We start from the raw sequence: 20,136 nt of genomic DNA, 5'->3' as shown, positions 1-20,136 counted from the left end.
GAGCAGAACCCCTGGAACCTTCCTGAAATGGATGCTTCCAAGCCACTTGCTGCCATTAGGTGCCCACAGTTGCGGGAAGTTCCAAGTCTGGTCTTACCAGCACCCATTTCCTCTCCATTATTTCCAGCCTTTAAAAGGCTTCTTCCTTTCTCGTCTCCACAAAAGGCTGGAGGTCCCGGCCAGAAGGAGCTGGGGGTCACCAGGGAGCCCCAGAGGTGGGAGCACGAGCTGCAGAGAGTGGCTTGTTTCACCCAACAAGCCTCCTGCAGCTTTGCTGTGTGATCAGGGCTTAAGTGGCAAAGGTAGGATGGTCACCCCAACACCGGGTGGCTGGGAGAGCAGGGGGAGGCTCTGGATATCCCTAAATAACCATCGTGGTGAGCTGGGCGGTTGATACAGTGGCAGGAGATGCCTTTTTCATTTTTCCCCCTGCCATGTTCTGGGCGTGGAGGTTCTTGATAAACCCATATTCTTGCACAATATCTGCTCGAAGTTCCTTATACAGGATTTGGGATAAAACTCTCATATCACACGCCCTATGCTGGAGGTTATCTGTTGGGCAGATATGGGTACCAAGGAGTGGAATAAGGTGTGTGCTCAAGCGCAGTGTCCTCAGACTTCGGTTATAGGAACTGAACCCATGACTAGACACTCTCCACCAGCCCTCTCCCCTCAAACACACACACTGCACTTATGAGGGTGGACGTAAAGGGCTATGGAGGGTCACCACGACAGTCTTCTTTCTGGTTTCAGATCCCATTCAGGATGCTTCCAGGACAGGAGGTGGCAAGAACCTTTTGGATGGTCCCCCAAGAGTGTTTCAGCCCTTCCTGACGAACAGAGCCAAGGTGGCCGGGGTACCCCCAAGTCTTCCCCTGCCAGTGAGGAACACCATGCTGGCCGCTGCCCTCTTCCCAGAGTTCCTGAAGGAACTGGCTGCCTTGGCCCAGGAACACTCCATTCTGTGCTACAAGATCCTGGGTGACTTTGAGGACTCCTATTGTTAGCTTTTTTTTTTTTTCAAATAGAGGTTCTTGTTTTTTAAGGTTTTAGTGTCTTGACTGAATGTTAAATGCAAAGCTGCTTACAAAAATTTCTACTTTGATATTTCCTGACAATACTTGATTTGTCGGAGGGGATTTTCCGTGTACCTCCTCTCTCTCTAGCCGGGTCTTTCCACCTTACGTTGCATAGAATGTAAGTCTCGGTTGCTCCTTTGGCAGGTTTCTTTGCTCAGTTTTTCCTCCTCAGATTTTTTGGTTGTTGTTCTCCCATCCCTTCGAGTCACTCATCTTTCAGCTTAGATCACACCAAGCGAATACTGGGGTTCATTGATTTCTGGAAGTACCCATGGCCGAAGGCTGGCTCTTCAACAGCACATGAAGAATGCACATCTGCCCCTGTGGCCTTCTGTGTTTCCGCTTCCATTTTATCAAAGGGAAGAATAAAGATGGAGCCCTTCTTGCCTCCATCACACGAGCACGTATTGTATGTCCTTTGCATTTTACTTCCAAGACTTGTATTCTGCCCAACATGTATTGCCTTATGGTGCAGGCAAGTCCATTCGCCTCACCGTCTGCCTGGGAGAGAACTTGGGATGCAGGGAAATGTTCTTGTTGCTTGAGAGCTTTCTTTGATCAGTATAGCACTACCTAAACACTGAAAATAGCCTTATTTTAGTAATATTTGCACAAAATGAAATATACCTATGCAAACTGTAACTTTATTTTTGGGAGTTTGATCAGATGAAGAAAGCATGGTATCACATACTTATGTAAGAAGACAACCATCTTTTTTTTTAAGTGTTTTATGAAAAACAGATTAATTTGTGAAGCTCTTTCATAGTGGGCTCTTTTGGGGGGCATGAATGGAATGGGGGAAAAGGATAAAGGTAAACTAAATGCAACCTGTAAAAACATTGGTAATTATTTTAAATTATGTTTGCTTTTTCTAATATATTGCACTTTGTAGAGAAACAGGAACCGTGCAGCCACTTTGGGAGCTGGGATGTAAATGCGAACAGGTTGCAGGGAGCCCCTCGAAGCCAGGTGCCTGCTGGTGGCTCACTGCACACAGAAATGCAGCCTTCTGAGTAATGGGGTTCATTAGGAGGCCCCAACGTGATGTATTAGTGCCTCTCTGCTGCTTTCCAGCCCGCTCCAAGAGGCATAATTATACTTAGAGCCAAAGTCTCCTTCGAACATCACCAAGATGAGGAAACATACAAAATAACTGTGGGCTACAAATGAGACCATAAACAACTGATATTTATGGATATTCAGTCCCCTCTATTTTTGGCAGGTGAGAAGCATGTAACAAGGATAAGCCTCCCAGTTTGGAGGGAAACTGGAAGCCCAGCTCTCTCTGTTCTCTTTGTGGGCATCTCTGCTAAGCCCTGCATCTGGGGGTTGTGCTTCAGGAGTACTGGTTTGGTTTTAATCAGGTCCCTCCTACAGGAGGGGAGTGGAAGAAAGTATCGTGTCTGAGACTCTGCAGAGCAGAAGCTGCCCTTTCATGTTTCAGGGATCTTGAAGCAGCTTTGTATTGAGAAAGAGAGAGAGCTGGCCCGTGGACTGAAGACCCCAGGAGCTCTGGCCTGGGCTGGGTGGCTCCTAGGAGCCAGCCTGGCAGTGTTTCCGAGTCTAAGCCAGAAACCAAAGATACTGATTCATTGTACATTTCTGACTTCAAATTTGTCTGTCTTGAAAAATGGTTTGCCCAACTGTCGTGCAGCAGCCAGAATGTACGAGGCCCAGCAGACTGGCCTGCTCTTGGCTTCCTGATGCCTACTTCTATTTGCACAACCCACAAGTCTCCACTGGAAAAGAAGGTGGCTGAAGGTAGAGAAAGACGAAGAGAAAGATGGAATTAAAGCTGTAATTTATTATCCTCTAACTTTGTTTTGCACAAGTATTTATCTTCCAGTTTGGACTTACCCGGTAGACAAAATGCTAAAGTCACATCTGGAAACTGTATTCTTTAGGTTTTTGTTTGATTTACACTTCACTCCATTATCTGGTGGTGGTGTCGATTCTTCTTCTTGAGTCCATACTGCTTTATTATAGAGCACCATAGTCCCCATCGTGGAAGGTGCCCTTTGGGAAAGGAGATTGATTTGGTGCCTCTTAGTATTTTTTTCTAAATAGGTACTGAAGTAGACTTACTTTAAAGGAGGACAGAGATGACCAGAGTCTGGGATGAGAGGCAGGAAAATTAACTCCCCTGGTGGGGTGCTGGTAGCAAACGCACATGATAACCCTCTCGATTTGGAATTGGAAACTGGTTCATGTTTCTGAATCCACTGCAGCCCTCCTCCAGAGAACTGTGTATGGGGTTTTTCAAAATGAAGTCAGAAAGTTGACCTGGAAACACATTATAGAGAACTGGAAAAACCAGGCGGTTGAGTGAAACAGCCAGATGGGCTAGGGAAGGGTCGTTCAGGGAATGGCATGGACACGCCAGAGGAAAAACAGCAAAAACTTGAGACGATAAAGAGAAGAGCAAATCCTGAGGGGTTTGGAGGAATGAACATTGATCTAGGAAGATAGGAAGATATTTACAGCAGGTGGGTGACGAAGGGAACTCGGTGGGAAAAAATCATGGTAATGAAGTAGAATATTCCAGTCACAAAATCATGGGTGAGGCCCTTAGAAATATCTTTTTTGTAATGAGTTTGGGGAAAAAATTTGAAAAATATTGGCCATGCTTTAAAATGTGGTCCAAGAGTGTGGACACTTTTCTATGTGATAGGCTCCCACGTCAGATGCTGGGCTACTTGTTGGAGGACACAGTGGACACAAACCCTATGGTGCAGCCCCCGAGGCTGCATCACTGTGTCTAGCCTAATGGTCCCAGCAGTGAAGGTGAGTCAGGGGTTCCTGGAACATCACAACATTAACCTGCATTCATAATTCGGGGTCTGAGGTAAAGTTCCAGAGGGAGTGAATTTTGTGGTTCAGAGTATATGAGAGCACTGGGATATTTAAAATTGATTTTTGGAAATGGCCAAGTAAATGTCTTTAAAATTTTAAACAAAGAAATTCCAGGTTGAGTTTAGCCTAAAATACCATTTCATGGGGTAAATTACAATTTCCCAGCCATGAAATGGGGATGCTGGAGTAACCAATTAGAGATGTGATTTTCTTTATCAATAGATACTTCCTTTCCCTGGTATTTGGAGGAATTATGAAATTGTCCCCATTTTACTTAGTATTATTTGGGAAAACACTGTGATGTGCTAGGGTTGGAATTGATGTCTGTGTCACATGTAGGGAGGACACATTTGGTTCTTTCACGGGCCCTCAAGATGACCTTTTCTGGGGCAGGCCCCATGGCATAGTGGTTAAGTTCGTGCACTCTGCTTCAGCTGCCCAGGATTGTGGGTTTGGATCCTGGGCACAGACCTACACCACTTGTCAGCCATGCTGTGGTGGTGACCTGCATACAAAGTAGAGGAAGATTGGCACAGATCTTAGCTCAGGGCGAGTCTTCCTCAACAACAACCACAACAAGATTACCTTTTCCTTAGCAAGTGGCTTTTATTTAGATCAGATGTAGTTGTTGATTTTCAATCCAAAAGACATCATAGGGGCAGGGTGTTGTCAAGAGAGCATCCTCTTATGAATAGAATCTAGAAACAGGGTACGTGAGTGAGTGAGTGGCCTGTTCAATTTGGGCAGCCAGTGGTACTCAGGATTGAAAGTTGTTTTTGGTGTCTCTAAATCAGCTTGGTTGCAGTGGGCGTGTGGGTTGATTTCCAGATCTGTTTAGAGCTTTGGGGTTGTGGATGGGCTGCCCATTCTGAATCTGGATCTGTGTGTCTAGGTTGCTTCCATGAGGGAAGTAGTGCCCCAGCAGGGGTGGGACATGTCATTGGTATGATGTTGAATGTCTGCAGCATATGCTCCAGTTCTCATTTAAGGGCAATTCAATTTAATTGCTAATTACCAGCCCTGTATTTACGGAAATGGCTGTCATGCTTGCCATTTTTATGAAACACTTTATTGCAGGACAGCTATTATTGCACGTGCTACTTCAAGTCACTGGCCAGTGTAATTTGTGGCTTGCTGCGAACCTCAGCCAGCTTTGCAGTTAGCTCTTCCTGGAAACAGCAGTCCTCTGGTGGCTGAGACCACATCAGCTTTAAGTCATTAAGAAGATATTCTCAGGCCCCTTCTTGCTTCAGCCGTCAGTCTACAAATCACACAACACTAATTCTCCATCAAATAACAGCTTAAAACAGAAAACTGTCAAGCCAGTTTATACTCCATTCTTAAATCACATCAATGAGGAAACATTTTAAGAAAATGGAGTTGACTCTCTTTCTTTCTTTTTGAATGACCGTCATAAACCTAATGCTTTAGAAAGAGCTCTTGGAAGACTAAGAATTGTTTTCAGGATAATTTTGCCTCAGTAAATCCTCTCTATATTCAGGCATTTATTAGGCCATTACTTGTTTTGGAGGACAGGTTATCCTGGTAGCTCATTAGCTGGATAAACAGGGCTTTAGTGAGACTTTTGGTGAGGTTCTGTAGGGAAAAGAACAGAGACAGGGTGGGCGGAAGCCTTCACTTCTTTGGCCTCTGCACTTAGAATCCTAAAATGGGTGATGATTTTTAGCTAGGACTGACCCTATCCCGTTGGGTCATTGTGCATTTTGTTCCTGTCTTACAACATGTGAGTAAACCTAACTCACCGTCACGCACACAAGTAAGAGGACTGCCAGTGGGTTCTGTCAGCATGAGTTTCATGTATTTCAGGCATCTCTTGGGGGAGCTCAGATTTACTGTGTCATTTCAGAACCTGACAAGGGTGATGGGAGCTCTTGGGCCAGATTATAAATTTCATGGAGCTGAGGCTGTAGAAGTCTGTGCCTTTTAGCCTGTCAGCTGACTTTTTATTGGCATAAGTCTACAAAAGGCCCACCTATAATGAACCCCTTTTGCCCTGGAGACATTTTAAGAGAGATTTTGGTGATGAGGATCCTATGTAAATGATTTTTTGCTAAGTAGTTTGACTAAGGGAGGCAACGAGAGAGGATTTCAGTCAGATGCTTTCCATCTCACAATCGAGGGCCAGCTCTGTTCACAAATAATCCAAGAATGTATTTGTCTAAAATCTGCTGAGGAAGCATGGCAGCCATTTCTACACTGCTTTTGGTAGTGGGTAAATAACGTGGCCTTTCAGATAGATTTAGTGGTTTTTTTCAAATAGTCACTATGTAGAATCCTTGAAGTGATGCAGCCAATTCAATAGAAATGAAAAATACAATATAAATTGTGGGTCATGGCCATAAGCTATATATTGAATTAACCAACTAACCCAAAGCTCTAGGAGGGTGTGTACTTTGAAAAATTTCAGTCTTCTTCCAGATTAGCAGTGATTACAAAAAAGAAGTGTGTGTGTGTGTGTGTGTGGGGGGGGGGAATAGCTAAAACATCCTTAACTTGGTGTAAATTATGATCTAAGTTCTTTTTCCTGGGCTATCTACACCTTGAAAGATACGAACAGAAGTTCACCTTGAAGCTTAAGCCTGGACAGTCAAGAAGCTCATTCCTAGACTCAGAAATCCAGAATTTATGAGCCTAGTAGTTGACAGCACCAGCATTTCATACAAAAGGGCTCCACAAAAGGCTGTCTGTTAATTTTGTTTTATAAATTTAATGAACTTTTACTAAATACTTATTCTGTGCCAGGTAGCATGCTGCGTGCTGAGGCTGACATTCCTACCCTCCCACCTCAACCAACCAACCGACCTCCTTCTCAAGCAACAGAACACATGGTTTGGGCCTAACAGGCAGAGCTGGTTCAGGCCAACCTGAGGGAGAGCCAGTCTTCCAGCACATTCTCCTCCCAGCCTACAGGTGTATGGGCTCCAATGACATGTCAGTGGCTTCACCTATAGCACCAACTCATACATTTTAATGAGATTTCCACCTGAAAAGCAAATAAAGAACTGGACTAAATTCACACTCATGCAAACATGTATTTAAAACTATATTTCACTAAGGCCCGTTTATGAGCAGAGCCATACCTGAATTTCTTAGGCTGTTATGTAAACCTATCTTTCAAGTATCTAGTCAGGTTCCAAGTAAAATATCTGAGCTGTGCTTTGATTTTTTTTTTTTTTTTTCCTATTAGCAGTTATAACAACATAACAGTCCAATTTTCAGGATTTCAGAAGTGGACATTCAAGGCCACAGGCAATTGTTAAAGCTGAACAACAATTAGCATTGTAAGGATCAAGTGTTAATGATGGCATTTTTCTCTGGAAATGATCAGTCTGTAACAGTTTACACTTGACACAGTATTGGTAAACTCTCTTCATTTGGCTGCCACCCCACCACCTCCCCCCAATAAGCCTTTGATTTAAAATGGTCTGGAAAGATCCTCCAGTGCGTTCTGTAAAGTTTGATGACCAAGCCAGACCTTGGGTGAAAATAGTTTGTAAAACAAAATTGAACCTTATTATTTCTTACAAAGTAATGATCCCGCCAGATTCCAATCTTAAACTGCCTCTGACCGTTGGTAATTCAGAGACTTGTGGAGTGAGGGGAACTGACTCTGCTGCCTTTCTCTCTCGAAAAGAGGTTAAAGGAAACTATTTTAGGCCCAGTAGTTTTCAGGGTTGCAACAGAATGTGTGAGGGGCACACGGCTTCCTGGGTAATGTCATATTTTCTTACAAGTCTAAGTCACCAATTTTAAAAAAAGTTAAAACTTTTTTTAAACGCTACCTCTTCATGCGTGTCTAAAATAAACCACACAACTGGTTTCCTTTCTGTCCCTGCTTTTTTGGTTGGTAAGAGGGACACTTCTGAACTCATTACTCCTAGTTAGAGAAGTCCTGAGCATTATCTGCAACCCAGGAACCATTAATGGCTAGGCTGATGATGGGGAAGGTCCAGTTTTCTCCGGTTCCCCAGCCGCCACTGGAGCACCGTTCATGACGGAAATGCCTGTACTCTTCTCAGTAGGCTCGAGAATTCAGTGTACAATCAGGGCCTCCAAAGATTTTGTTCTTTTACTTATGTTACAGTTTATTTGACATGTGCTTTCAAAAAACAGCATTTGCAAAACTGGTCTTTGAGCCTTGTGAGTCAGAGGTAACAGAGGCATAACATGAGCAAGGGGCGCCCCAGGGCGCTACCGAGACATAGTATTATTGTCATGAGACCAATGACATGGTCATTGTCATGTGAAGGCAACTCAGCTTTCATGGAGATACTGTCAACCGCACCACAATTACTGTTCAAGGTCAAGATTTTGATTTCCTAGTGTATAATCTTATTCTTTACAGGCGAAACAAATCAATTTAATATTATAGCTTTTTTTTCTTTTTATCTTTTTTGGCCTGAGGGTAAGGGGTATTGTCAACTGCACAATCTTTGATGTGTAAGTTAATTTTTTATGTGATATTTCAGTATATATTTTATTCATTAAATTTATTTGAAAACTTCCGTTGTCTTTTTTACAAAAAAAAAAAATCATTCTCCAATTTCTGCCTTCTGGGCTCCCTAGGGAGGTGAATGGGCACCACCGCTTTCACTCAGTGGATGGGTGAATGACTACCAATCCCTCACCCCCAAAAGCCCCCCTACACAAATGTGTGTTTATGCTGTGTCAATTAATTTATTCTGTTGTGTTTTCATCTTCATTAACCTATTTTTAGGTCTAAAATACTGCATCCGGATCAAGGTCTCTCTTGATCACTGTTAATCCTCAGCACCTAGAACAATGCCCAGCCCTTAGGACGTGCTCAGAAATATTTGTTGAAGGAACTGCAGAATGACGTTTTCTTAGAATGGTAACAGTAGGTTTCATTTCGTTCAGAATTACTAAGCACTAGAATGTGCTATCTCTTAACCACTGCTGCAGCTATCACGGAACCATTCTGATGTCAATGAAGCAAACGGGTGAGGCTGCTGGTCTTCTGTGGAGGTGGCTCTCACAGGTCAGGTGTGGCCATCTGGCTCTGGCTTGGGCCAGGGACTGGGAGACGCAGCGCATGGAGCACACAGCGTCAGCGTTTCACAGGCTTGGTTCCTGGTCACGGCTGCACTGTTCTCCCTCGGGCAGAGGGACCCGAAACATCTCCGGGTGACAGCTTCTTCTCCAGGATCTCCTTTATCACAGTCGGATCCGCTCGGCTGAGAGTCGCTTTTCGGACCAACCCAATCAGTTTATTTATAGCTCTGGGGTTTCCCTTCTTCACATCCGTTACCTTTAAAGAGAGAATTTGTTTTAGAGGAGAAAATAAAGAGACTTATACCTAAAAATCCTAAATTAAGGTTTATGTTTACTGAAACTTAAATTCAGTTTTTTTTCCTGTTAGATATAAAATGAGTTTATAAAGGAAAAAGGGGAGGGGGGGGTGCACTGCAGAGGTTTCCAGGCTCCTGTCAAAGGCGATGTTTGCTCCTCTGCCTTTTGATTAAAATGGATGAGAGGAGGGCTGTAAGGTATTAGGAGGGATTGCCCTCAGCTAGAGGAGCTGGTGCGAGGGCATGAGGGCGCTCTCCTCCTGGGCGCCAAGGTGACACGAGGACGTGGAGCTTCTCAGAGCCTTGTGAGTGACTCTCCGAGATGAATGGTCTAGTCTAACCAGTGCGGTACCGCTCTAATCCTCTGGTGCTATTCGCCAGGCACCGAAATGCATGGCTTTCCTTCTCCCCGCCACTCCCTGCCAAGAAGATCCGTTTATCAGAAAACAAATCCACAAAATGGCAACTCTCCCAGAGCATGTGGGTGGGGGGAGTGCACTGTGGTGGGCAGGAGGGAGGCGCTGAATTCCTATCAAATAGCCGCTGATGCCAGGGCCACCCGCTCCAACCTCCTGCTCTGCAGCATCTTGATCGGCAGCACTTTCTGTGAGTATCTGCACTCAGGGCGGCAGAAGGAGCCAGGAACTAAGAGTGTGTCTTTATCAGTCACTGCAGATGAGGCCAGAGGATGGTGATTGCCCAGACCCAGCGCGAGCTGATTTTCCTTATCACGAGCTCTCTACAGAGCTGTTACCATCCCCGGCAAACTGACAGGTGAGTGGGTGGGTATTATTCTGAAAGAGCTGCTAGCAATTTTTTTCCCCACTGAAAAACATCTCTAGACAATATGATTAGACTTGAGGAGAGGGATGCTACTCATCTCAGCTTTTCTATTTGGTTCTCTGCTCAGAACACAAAATGACTTGGTTTTCTGCTTTGCTCCTGTCAAGGATTTTCTCCTGTAATTTACAAATAATTTTCCTTTCTGCCTTTCTTCCCACCTTTTGAAGGCACACGGCTCAAGTGTTTCCCTATCTTTCTTCCCGTCTGCAGTCATGCCTGCTGGGTTATTATTGAGAGGCCTCCTTATAAAGCAGAGCTGGCCACAACAGAGTCAAAATGCCAACCCGGGAGAGGACAACACGCCTTGGAGGTCAAAACTTGATCTAGTGAGCTTGACAACTCCCATTAAGCCGAAACTCTATGAGAGTCACCTCCAGGGGTGGATTTTCCTTATAGGAAAAGGTGTATTTTATCAATACTCACCTACTTCATCTCTTGACCTTAGCTAAAGACTGACAAAAATAATGGGGGCATTATTGATGAAAGTGGGCCAGCCATTAGGAAGCACCTCTGGGCTACAACAGGGAGCAGGGGAGAGGCTCTGGGCCCTGTCCTCAGGCTGGCCCTGCCCGGGCCCGGCCCTCTGCTGGCCAGGAGGGTGGACCCTCACTCCGGCTGCACAGGAAGACCCTCATCACCCTGCAGGCGATAATTACCACTTGAGGATGTCCCTCCATCACAGCGTGGCAGAGCTGTTCCAGTGCCTCTTGATCCTGCATCAGTTCAAGCTTCTTTTCTGAAACGATCTGTGCTGGAGTCTTCCCTTTGCTCCTCCACAATTCCTCAAACACCTACAGGCCAGAGGAGGGAGGAGAGAGAGAAGCGAGGAGTCAGCTCTTTTTGCCAGCTCCTTGCTGGTGCCAGGACAAGTAGTGCTGGGACAGGAAAAGCAGAGTCAATGAGTTCCCAGCTGGGGGGGGGGCCTGGCCCACAGGGTGCCTTGTCTCTCCCAAAGCAGGTGGGAATGAAGCCACTCTAGAGGGTGTGCAGACACACCCGGAGTCTCTCCACGCTGAGCTGCTCCCTCAGAACAGAGCAGGACACCGTGCCTGTGGAGACGGCAGGTCCTCCCCACTCGCTGACTCAAACCACACGGCAGGGAGATGCTAGGGGAGCTGGGAGATGATCACTCACAGGGCCCCTGCTGACAGGAGTTAGAGGGCCAGGGACAGCTCTGTCTCACGTCCACTGAATGAGTTAATGGGGGTGATGTTTTGGTGAAGGATGGGGCCGCACAGGCTGCAGAGGTAACCACTGCACTTAGATGAAGTCTAGAAAACCCGGTCTCCTGGGAAACAGGATTTTAGAGGGGCAAGAAAGTGGCCCCATAATGAAGCTACAAAATGGAAAATAACTAAAAACATAAATCATAACACACAGGGACCCCTAGCCTACCACAATTATCCCCTACAGGTGGAGCTAGACCTGAATCTGGTGAGGATAATTAACAGTTAATGGTGTATATGTTTTTCTACTTAAAAAATAACAAATCCCCAAACTTATCAAAGTTGGAAAAAAGGAAAACATTTTTAAAGAAGGCATTTCCTAGGGTAGTTGTCCTCATTCCTCGTGTTGTTCTTCTAGTGTAAGCTGGAAGGGTGGCCCCTCCCTCACGTCAGCCTGCAGTAGTAACAAGCACTGAACCCTCCCTATGACCGTTCTAGTGGAGAAGGGGCCATCCAGGAGCCCTTCCTCCCAGAAGAACAGAGCTCATCAATAATTAGCACATACACCAAAGCAAATGAAGGGGAAGATGCTCGGAGTCTCCGCAGGGCTCAGTTTTCCCCAATCTGGATCAAAACAAACCCAAACGTTTATATGGCCACGATATGCAGTGTGCCTTCAGCTCAGCTGTCAGAACACCCGCAGTGACTGTGGCCGAGAGGTGTCTTTGGTGGGTCCCCCGCAGGGCACCCCTCTGGCTCCCACCACACAGCTGCTTAGGGAAACTTGTTCCTGCTCTTAGAAAAGTACTGAACATACATGCCTCCAACGCAATCCTTCAAAGATTTACTCAGCCGAGAATGAGTAAGGCACTGAGAGAGAGGGCACGAAAGCAGATCAGAACTTCCCCTGCCCTCAACAAACTTATTAATGGAGCATTGGCAGCACAGGAACTGGACAGAACAGTCTGTAATGCGGATTATACTCAGGAGCTGCCATAAGCAAGTCTGAAGAGTTTCTCTGCCCCTTTTCCCTGATATATTTATTTTTCTTGAATTAAGACTTAAAAGATTTTAAAACAGCGTTTCTTTTTTTTTGTGAGGAAGATCAGCCCTGAGCTAACATCCGTGCTAATCCTCCTCTTTTTGCTGAGGAAGACCGGCTCTGAGCTAATATCTATTGCCACTCCTCCTCCTTTTTTCCCCCAAAGCCCCAGTAGATAGTTGTACGTCATAGTTGCACATCCTTCTAGTTGCTGTATGTGGGACGCGGCCTCAGCATGGCTGGACAAGCAGTGCGTTGGTGCGCGCCCGGGATCCGAACCCGGGCCGCCAGTAGCAGAGCGCGCGCACTTAACCGCTAAGCCACGGGGCCAGCCCCTAAAACAGTGTTTCTAATTATAAAAGTTAATACATGTTCATGGTAGAAAATAAGGAGAGATGAAAAAATCAGAAGTCACCTGTATTCCCACTCCCTCAAGACAACCATTAGTATTTAGTGTTAGCATTTGGGTGTTTTACTTCCCATCTTTTTCTTTCTGTTCTGTAACAGAGTTGTGATCATAACGTATATACAACTTGTGGCCTGCTTTTGTTTCACTTATTACAGAAGTACTTTCTCATATTAATTAAAAAACCCTAATACCCATCAGCTGTATTTATCGTAATTTAATTTATCCCCTTCCAGTGGGTACTTAGACTCTGACCAGTGTTTATTTTGTTCATGTGCACAGTCTCCTACCAAAGTTCCTAGTTGACAATGTCCAACATTCAGGAAGAGGGAGTGGAGATCTCAAGAGATCCAGATCTTTGGCTCAAAACAGCAATCACCTGCAAGGACTTGCTTATAAGGAATCTATGCAGCAGCTCTTTACAGGAAAACGAGGCGCGAAGCTCAGCAGACATGGACGCTCCTTGCAGCCCCAGCCTGGCAGCAGGCCCACCTGGCAGTCACGGGGTGGGGGTGGTGGGCACTCCCGGACCCACGTCATTTCTCGGGCAGCTACTGTAGCTGCGGCTGAAAGCATAGAGCAGATCTGAGCAGGCCAACTAGGAGGTCAGCCTTGCCTGGCACCTAATACAGCTGGGACCCCACAGTCTCAACCTCTGGGTGGATTTGCCTGAGCCAAAATAACCAGAATACAGGCGATGTGAGGCAGCTCAGGGATGGCTGCCAAACCACACCACTGGGAAGGAAAAGCAGGACAATGCTAGGAAGGATGCTTTGAAATGCAGAGAGGCTGGCTGCTCCCTGAGAAAGTGAGGCAGGTGGGAGTACAAAGGAGTGACACTAGAGAAGCATATTTCAGTGGCCTCCAGGAACAAATGGGAGCCCGGTGGCTGGAGTGTTCTTGACTCCTGGAGTTAGAACACATCAGCTGATTAACTTCCCAAATTAGTCAAGTGGCCACTGCAGACCTGCCCCAGCCCCAGCCCCGGCCCCCTGGATTGACACAGTAGACTCCAGTTGTCCAACCCCCTGCTCATGCCTATTTAAGACAGATTGCGCACTCCTGGCTGGAGCCCAGCAGGGTGAGAGCCACTGAAGGGGGCCGGCCTGCCTCCAGGCCAGACTCTGCAGGGCTCCCCGGCCCTCTTACCGCAAACATAACGGCCTCTGTGGTTGCCAGCCTTGTGCTGCAGCCTAAATCCTCAGCTTTTGTCTGTGTTTAATCACCACCCTGGGAAGTGCTATCGAAGTGCAATTGTTTCTGGCCAGGCATGCAGCTCCCAGGCCCTGCTGCTGCCCACCCAAGACAAACATACATAACAATGGATCCCTAGTGCAGTGCTGGTCATGTGTGTCAATAAGTGGCCACCAAAAGTATGGAGCAATGCAAGCGGGGAACCCCCAGTCACGCACCGACCACCGCAGCCAGCTCTGACGCATGGGGCAGGAACTCAGCCTTCAGTTCCCTGGGGACTGAATTTGCACACCCTCTTCACTACTACCCAACTGTTTCTCTAGCTAAAGCTATTTTTTAAGTATCTGAAAGGAAGAAGGATGGAAAGAAAGCAGGCAGAACCTTCGCCTGTCCCTGCCTGTCCTTGGGCTTCCCGGGTCAGCATGTGGAGGAAAGAGCCGTTCAGGGGAGTGGGCAGGGAGGGAGCTGGGACAGTTACAGAGAGGGGAGTCCCCTCTGGTCAAAGGCCAGTATTGTGAGAGGTCATTCTTCTAGAAAGGCACAACCATCAACCCAAGCCCCTAAGAGAAGCAGGGCACAGTGAAATGTGCAAAGAACTGAAACACTAAAAGGGAGAAAAAGACATCATTTGTAACAGTTTTACTGCACAACATATATTTTCTATATTAAAAGGTTTTGGATGGGGCCGGCCCAGTGGCGCAAGCGGTTAAGTGCGCGCGCTCTGCTACAGCGGCCCAGGGTTCACCGGTTTGGATCCTGGGCGCGCACCGATGCACCGCTTGTTAAGCCATGCTGTGGCGGCGTCCCATAGAAAGTAGAGGAAGATGGGCACAGATATTAGCTCAGGGCCAGTCTTCCTCAGCAAAAAAGAGGAGGATTGGCATCGGATGTTAGCTCAGGGCTGGTCTTCCTCACAAAAAAAAAAAAAAAAAGTTTTTGGTGATTTCTGTTTACAACAGACCACAAAGTAGACAAGAGGAAACTGCTTAAATGGCACACTTGCATGTTAAAATTTGATATCCATCTCTATGGAATCCCAATTCGGCCTGGTCCCAGTGGAGACACTGGACAATCCTTGAGAGATAGCGGATCATCCACATCTATTTCAGGTTTGCACAAAGGAGACACACACATCCTGCACGATTTCCGTTGTGGCCATGGCTGGCCAGCAGTCTGGACAACACCCAGGGTCTCTGAGTCTCAAGAGGATTGGGATCCTGGGATGCTGGCTGCAGGTGAGCTGTGACTACGCTGGCTGGGAGTCTGGTGGGCCCTGTCCTTGGCGAGGGGAGGAGACGGGGGCTGCACCCACTACTTTAGTAGATAGAACTGGATCCTGTGGGAGGAACCCAGATGCTTTTGTCTACAGTCACCAGCAGGTTGCTCCTGATGATAAATAATCTTTGAGTTTCTCTTTCCATTTCTAAAAAACACGGCTGCTTCGTGGCAGCAACCTCTTAACTCCCCTGGCCCCTGCCATGCTGAAGGGATGAGGTTTGTACATCTCAGAAGCACTCCTGGAACACCTGGAGGAAGGTGCAGTGAAATGTGTAAAGGATGAAAATAATGGGCAATGATGTAAAGGAGAGACAGGTGGAGAGAGACGGATTAATAATATATCAGACAAAATGGGAGATTCTTTAGAATTCAGAATGTTCTCAGGACAAGATGACTCTTTCTGCATATCTGTCATCCTGAGGAGTCAGTTACTCGGTCAACTTTCTTCCTCATCTCCTGGTCATCTAATCACTAATGGAACCTCTTCCACTTCTGTCAGAGGAAACACGAACGACTAGTGGAACCAGAGAGTCTTTCTGCTCTGCTTGAGCACCCTCTGGCTCACAGGGTTTCTAAAACCCAAGGCCGACTTGGATTCTTCTGTTAAACTCAGAAAAAAATAACTGTAACACATTTACTTTGTTAAAAAAGTACACTTTAAAAACAAGACACAGAAAATGCTCAGTGTAATTAGTCATTAGGGAAATGCAAATCAAAGCCACAGTGAGATATCACTCTACACCTATTAGGATGTCTGTCATCAAAAAGACGGATAAGAAAAAGTGCTGGCGAGGATGTGGGGAAATTGGGAGCTTCGTATGTTGCCGATGGGAATGTAAGATGGTGCGGCCTGTTTGGAACACAGTTCAGCAGTCCCCCAAAATGTTAAACATACAATTACTGCATGATCCAGATATTCCATTCCTATAGGTATATACCCAAGAAATTTGAAAACATGCTCACTCAAACAAAAACTTGTACACAAATGTTCAAAGCAGCATTATTCATAATAGCTCAAAACTAGAAACAACTCAAACGTCCACTTAAGAATGGATAAACAAAATGTAGTATATACATAACAATGGAATATTCTTCAGCCGTAAAAAGGAATGAAGCACTGACACATGCTACAACACAGATAGCCTTTGAAGACATCATGTTAAGTGAAAGAAGCGACACACAAAAGGCCACATACTGCATGATTCCCTTTACATTAAATATCCAGAACAGGCAAATCCACAGACACAGAAAGTAGATTAGTGGTTGCCTAGGGTGAGGAATTAATGGAGAGTGACTGCTAATGAGTGTGGCGTTTGTTTTCTGGGGTGACAAAAATGTTCTGGAATTAGATAGTGGTGATGGTTGTGCAACTTTGTGAATATACTAAACATGAACTGTATATTTCATAAAAAAAATAAACTAAAAATGTACTATAACCTCGTCAATCCATCCTTTTAATGGTATATACACATGGAAAGATGCCTGCAATGATGTTCACCCAATATCAATTGTAGTTATTTCAAGGTGGCAGAATTAGAAAATCTTTACATTTTTCTGCATTACTTAAATTCTTTATAATGAACAAATATTTTTTTTTTACCAGAAAATCAGTAGGTGATTTTCTTGAAAACAGAAAACAAAGTAGGAAAAAAAGCAACCTCCCAAGGCAGTGATATATAAGGGAGATTCTCTTACACAGCACACATTTAACACCTTTCTAATTAGACTTATTTTAATTTGACTGCCTCACAGAAGCCAGGATTCACCCCACCTCCTTTAAACATGCTGGAAGTTGAGAGAATCCAAAAATGTCTATCTACATCTGAACCCAGCTGTCAGCATCTTCTAGCATTTGCCATTTCTTCCCACTTGAACCTATTATATTCGCTGCACTAGATTTTTTTTTTTCCCTTTTCTTGGTGGGGCAGGATGAGTAGGAAGGGGAAGGTTTTCTTCCTCTTTCATTTCAAATGCTACAATTCATCTGCTCTTATGTATACACATATATCATTTTTTTCTGCCCTCAGGCCATCTAATCTTTCTGCTACTGCTGAGCATTGTCATAAACATTTGTATTCCTCTGACATTCAGGCAACCAAAATCCTTTCCTAAATGTGGCGAGGTCCCTGTGGCTGACAGCCTCACTTGGCAGTGGGTAAACAGAGCCTTTATTAGTTCTCGTCTCCAGTTTCAGAGCACAGAGCGGGGTATGCTGCATGGTGCCTCATAATTAGCCAAAAGCAGACGCTTTTCCAAAGCCTCACTTTGTAACCTGCCACCACTGTCAATGTGTATAAATATTAAATGCAAAAGGCACCATTAAAATAACATTAAGTTTTGGCTGAAGCATTGACTACTGCGATATCTGAAGCTGAGATCAGGCAGTTGCACTGGTGTTCTTTACCTTTCTGAGTACCTATTTGTAAAAGTTTTCTGAATTCTAGGAATCTTACACCCACCTAAGACTGTCAGGTGGAGGTGGAGATGAGGCAGGAGGCCACCTTTGATGATGATGCTATTTTTCTGAGTTTTCACACACTGGGCATGTGTGTACAATTTTATCTTCTAAGTGTGAGGCAGTCTGTCTGACCTCACCCTCCCTGCTGGGAGTCTGAATTTCAGGGGGCAACCGACAAAGACAAACGAGCCTCTGGTACTGGCTAGGAGGCTGCAGAGGACGTGAGGGGAACCCAGAGGGCTGGGGAGCAGTGCCCAGGCTGCTGTGGGCCTCGCAGGGCACAGGGGAGGTGCGTGCAGTGTGAAGCCCCCAGGAAGAAGCCCCCAGGAACTGCAGGGCCCCAGCCTTTTACATAAGCAAATGTGTGGGAAACATTCCGGGCAAAGCCAAACAATAACTATTCATCATACTGGCTTTATTTCATTTGCTAAATAAAATGTTTCTACCTTTCAGTATAAAAATAGCACCTATAATACTTCAATTATGAAATTCACTTAGTGATGGCATTTGAATTTCACATAAAACATTTATCGGGATAGCAGAGCAGCCAGAAGCTTCAGGCAGCGTCGACATACCTGTTTAGCTGCCGATGAAGAAATTGCTTTCCTGTCTAGCAGGTTGAGCAGCTCGGCCAGTGCAGAAGGTGTGACAGGACTAGCAGGCCCCAAAAGGAGAGAAAAGAAATTTACATTTCACACTGTCAGCACATCCATTTATGGTTATTCAGAATCAAAGCACTTGATTTTGTAGGTTTAAATAATTAAACCCACACCCAGGAATGAAAATAACAAGCCAATTGGACTCTATTTTACTTATTTATTTTGTACTTTAGGATATAACAAATTTTTGTGACTGGTGTTGTTTTTCTTTATTTTACCAACCAACAATAACAGCTGTTTGGCAGAAGTTGTAGCAACAGACAACTGCTCAGTTTAATTAGTCAAAAAAAGGAGGTGGCTGCAAAATTCATGAACCATGATGAGAAAAGAAAAAAAACCCCTAGTAATTAAATATTTTCGACTGAAAGATCAGCCTAAAAATTACGTCAAATGAAACAGCTAATAAAGCCACTTTTCTGAGAGTTTTCGTGGAAACATGAATTCTTTTCAAATATAAGAGTTTTTTTTTTTAAAAGAACGCAATGACTACCAACCACATCTTTATCCGTCCTCGTGGACACCTCCACAGACTCCGTTCTCTCCTGCAGGCTCAGAACAGCTTTCTGGATACAGAAGGGCCCAGAATTCATTACAGGTATACTTCTAGGATGTGAGGTATTTGCCAAGATCCCACAAAATAAAAGGCCAAGGGGCAACCAAACACGTAAAGTGTCAGGAAGTCACATTTCGGGGGAGGGTTGAGGGGTGAGCGCCTTGATTAGTGAAAGACAAGACTGAATTACACACTATTTCTTTTAAAATATATGGTTTTGCTACTTCTAAACACATACAGCAACTAGGCTAATGAAACGCTGTCTATCTGAGGTCGTTAGGGGACTCGTTTTAAATAGATAGGAATGACTTACAAATAGCACGTTAGTGAGTCTATAAATGAAAGCTTCTGAAATGCTGAATGCCACTTGAAAACACCTTTTGTTTAAGTCTCGGCTGCTATCATCCACTGTTAATTTCTTTGTAAGCTCCTAGACAATAAAAAGCCTCTTAGCCACTTAGCCTCTATGCCAATTTCCATGAATTCCAAACCAATCGAGTGCAAGTTAACCAGATATGACTTACCGTGGTCTGATTCGAGTACAGGGAAACCTCATCAGGGTTGTTCATTCAAAACGGCTGACACACTTAGGCAGCCCATCACCCTTAGAGTGTCTGTTTGTCCCAAAGTATGGATAAAGTTAATTCCAGGTAGAAATTAGGTTTCGAGAGGGTCTGGTGTTATTAAGTTGATATTCGGAACATCTTGGAACCACTCTGATTAAATCTCAACAGGATGAGGAGCAGAGGGTGGGAAATACACTGAAAGCCTTTTTCCAACCTCCTTCCCTTACTGACAAGTAATAAGGAATCAGGTTTTTTTTTTTTTAATGTGGGCTCCTTGGATGTTCTGCAATCCTAGAAAGTGCAATGGCTAATTAGAGTGTAGACTGTGTACAGAACCCATAATAAGCACTGAGGTTGAGCATGCAAAACAGAGGGTCCCTCCTCCCATCTGAGTCGATGACATAAGGGATGTGGGGATGCAGAAGGACAGAAACAGAACACAACACAACTGAAAATATTCCACCTTCCATCTAATGACCTTAATTCATTAGTTAGGTCATAAATTTACACTATGAAATCTCTCCACTGACCTAACAGCACTTGGGATTTCTCAGTTACCTTTTTGTACCCATAATGCTTGACACTTAGTAGGTCAATAGTATTTGTGTCAAGGAATTGCTCTCCCCAATAGGAACAGCTGGTATAACTGCATATACTAATTCCAGATATGCCAGGGCCAACCTCGAGTGAGATGATGACAAAGATCAGT

General features: G+C 45.0%; 2 protein-coding genes across 4 annotated transcripts in view; one reads left to right on the top strand and one right to left on the bottom strand.

The window, feature by feature from the left end:
• Positions 1-6,939, top strand: part of FHIP1A (FHF complex subunit HOOK interacting protein 1A) — a 228,275-nt gene extending 221,336 nt beyond the window's left edge. The window contains exon 13 of the mRNA XM_004420913.3: positions 754-6,939. Coding sequence (XP_004420970.2) covers positions 754-1,007 — 254 coding nt within the window. The 3' untranslated portion in view covers positions 1,008-6,939. The remainder of the gene's footprint in view (positions 1-753) is intronic.
• Positions 6,940-6,979: 40 nt separating this feature from the next.
• GATB (glutamyl-tRNA amidotransferase subunit B) overlaps positions 6,980-20,136 on the bottom strand; it is a 77,111-nt gene continuing 63,954 nt past the window's right edge. For 2 of the 3 annotated variants that reach the window (XM_004420914.3, XM_087437538.1), the window contains exons 11-13: positions 18,225-18,303; positions 10,762-10,896; positions 6,980-9,222 (exon numbers count right to left, since the gene is read on the bottom strand). In XM_004420914.3, the coding sequence (XP_004420971.1) occupies positions 9,049-9,222; positions 10,762-10,896; positions 18,225-18,303 (388 nt within the window). In that variant the 3' untranslated portion in view covers positions 6,980-9,048. The remainder of the gene's footprint in view (positions 9,223-10,761; positions 10,897-18,224; positions 18,304-20,136) is intronic. The other variant, XR_015553805.1, reaches the window with a different exon arrangement.

The sequence above is a fragment of the Ceratotherium simum genome, chromosome 12 (genome assembly GCF_057802395.1).
Source record: "Ceratotherium simum simum isolate JZ-2026a chromosome 12, ASM5780239v1, whole genome shotgun sequence".
Taxonomy (NCBI): domain Eukaryota; kingdom Metazoa; phylum Chordata; class Mammalia; order Perissodactyla; family Rhinocerotidae; genus Ceratotherium; species Ceratotherium simum.
Note: the sequence above shows the minus strand (reverse complement) of the source record. Positions and strands in the feature narration are given on the sequence as shown.